This window comes from Triticum dicoccoides, chromosome 4B (assembly GCF_002162155.2).
Source record: "Triticum dicoccoides isolate Atlit2015 ecotype Zavitan chromosome 4B, WEW_v2.0, whole genome shotgun sequence".
NCBI classification, from domain to species: domain Eukaryota; kingdom Viridiplantae; phylum Streptophyta; class Magnoliopsida; order Poales; family Poaceae; genus Triticum; species Triticum dicoccoides.
Window position 1 is genome coordinate 500,125,892 of NC_041387.1, and position 1,871 is coordinate 500,127,762.

General features: G+C 53.5%; 1 protein-coding gene across 1 annotated transcript; it reads right to left on the minus strand.

Annotated features, from left to right (window-relative positions):
* Positions 1–451: 451 nt before the first annotated feature.
* LOC119292768 (transcription factor bHLH18-like) lies at positions 452–1,563 on the minus strand. Its single transcript, XM_037571480.1, has 3 exons — positions 1,531–1,563; positions 951–1,427; positions 452–862 (listed from the first exon to the last, which is right to left on the minus strand). Exons 1-3 carry the CDS (start codon positions 1,561–1,563, stop codon positions 452–454), a joined length of 921 nt encoding a protein of 306 aa, XP_037427377.1.
* Between the last annotated feature and the right edge of the window lie 308 nt (positions 1,564–1,871).

The following is a 1,871-nucleotide window of genomic DNA, read 5'->3' on the forward strand; positions in this document are numbered from 1 at the left end:
TAAAGAGTTTTTAAAATGACTATCATGCCCTTTCTTATGAAGAGGTATGGACTAATCTAAACTGTTTTTGTGTTTAGGGGGTGTATCGAAGCATAACTATTATTTCCGCGGGGAATCCACGTTAGAACATTCATTGTATGTGGAACATTTTAGTCAATAGAATACATTAGAACACGAATTCAGACGTGGAGATCTGGTTAGTCACATACGTAAATGGTAAACTGAAATGGTTACAGACTTCACACAACAGTGGTAGAAATGGAGACCGTGACCAAACTCAGAAATTAAAGATCTGTACAAATCGCTTCCATTCTACTTTCAACTGAAACTTCTGAGAGCCACGGTCAGGTTCCTCACGAGCTCAGCCGCGGACGAAAAGCCCTCTTCGATCTGCACAAAACTCAACATGTCAATCTTCTGATCGTGCATTGAAAGCCTATTTTCTTGCAAGCTACAACCGCATTTGCGCAATGGAGAGAGGCCTTGCCTTGGCCGTGATGGTGATGTTGAGGCAGGAGTCGGTGAACGGGACGACGTTGGTGTTTATGATGGAGAGGCCCTGGTTCTCGAGCTCGGAGAGGACCATCACCAGCACCCCTCTCCTCTCCTTGCAGCAGATTTTCAGGAGCGCCGTGTGCCCCCGGATGCTGGCCTTGACGGCCGGGCTCGAGTCCTCGGCCGCGTCCCCGGACCCGCTGGGTCCTGCTGCGTCGTTGTCGGCGGCGGGTATGCGGCACTTGCTCTCGAAGACGGTGGTGGACTCCGACGACCTCCGCGAGCCTTGCTCCTCCAGGGCCTTCACCTTGTCCTCCAGCTGCTTCACGTAGTCGATGGTGCTCCCCAGCAGAGAGATCTTGTCTGTCTGAAAACAATGGCGAAGGGTAACTAATTAAGCTCGGCGCGGGCAGTTGGTGACCACATGAATGCAGCCACGTTTCCTTGTCATGCACCTTTTTGAGGCCGGGGACGATGGTGGCCAAGGACACGAACTGCTGCTGCAGCTTCTCCCGCCGCTTGCGCTCGGCGATGACGTGCTCCTGCGCGTTCGCCGGCGCCCTGCTCCGCCTCTCCGGCGCCTGCAGCTGCATCGTCCCTTCCACGCCGTCGTGCTGCCAGGCGCCTCCGGAGAAATTGAGGGTGCCAGCCTGGCCAGCGCCGAAGGAGAGAAAGTTCGACGACGGCGGCGGAGACGGCTGCCCCAGCTCGTTCTTCACCGTCGCCGATCCGAACGGCAGGTTCGGCAACGACGACGAGCCACCAAAGCTTGGGAAATCGGAGCTTCGAGATGGATGGAACGACGGGGTCGCCATCGGCGACGTGTAGTACTGCTCTTGATGGCCAAGCAGCGGCGGCTCCACGAACTGCTGGTCCATGCCGGGCGCGGGGACCCCTTCTTGCTGGTACATGTACGCCAGCTCCTCCTGTTCCTGAAACCAGCCATTGCAAGAAGAACTTATACTACCTTAAATTCACAGCATGTTAACTTTCAGGTTTCAGATGCCACAGGTAATCAGGACCAAATGCGCTTACCGTCTGCGTCAGCCATTGATTTGGTTGCTCCATTACTGGTCACTGCCCACAGAAGAAGAGCTTGATAGTTAAACCTCTGTTCTCTTTTCTGCTCTTCTTTCTTGACTTGCTGTCGTGTGTACAAACAGAAGAAACAGGCATATATAGTGGTGTGAACTTCCGGCCGGTGCTGTTGAGAAGAAGGCGTTCACGTGCTCCATGCACTCGCAGATAAGGTCAAGGTACTTGCACGTTTGGTCCGCTCCACTGTACGCGCTAGTGTTGACATCACAGCTCCGATCTCTCAAGATCTTAATTCCACCCGGAGGATTTGTTATCTGAAACTGGTTTGTAAACAAGAC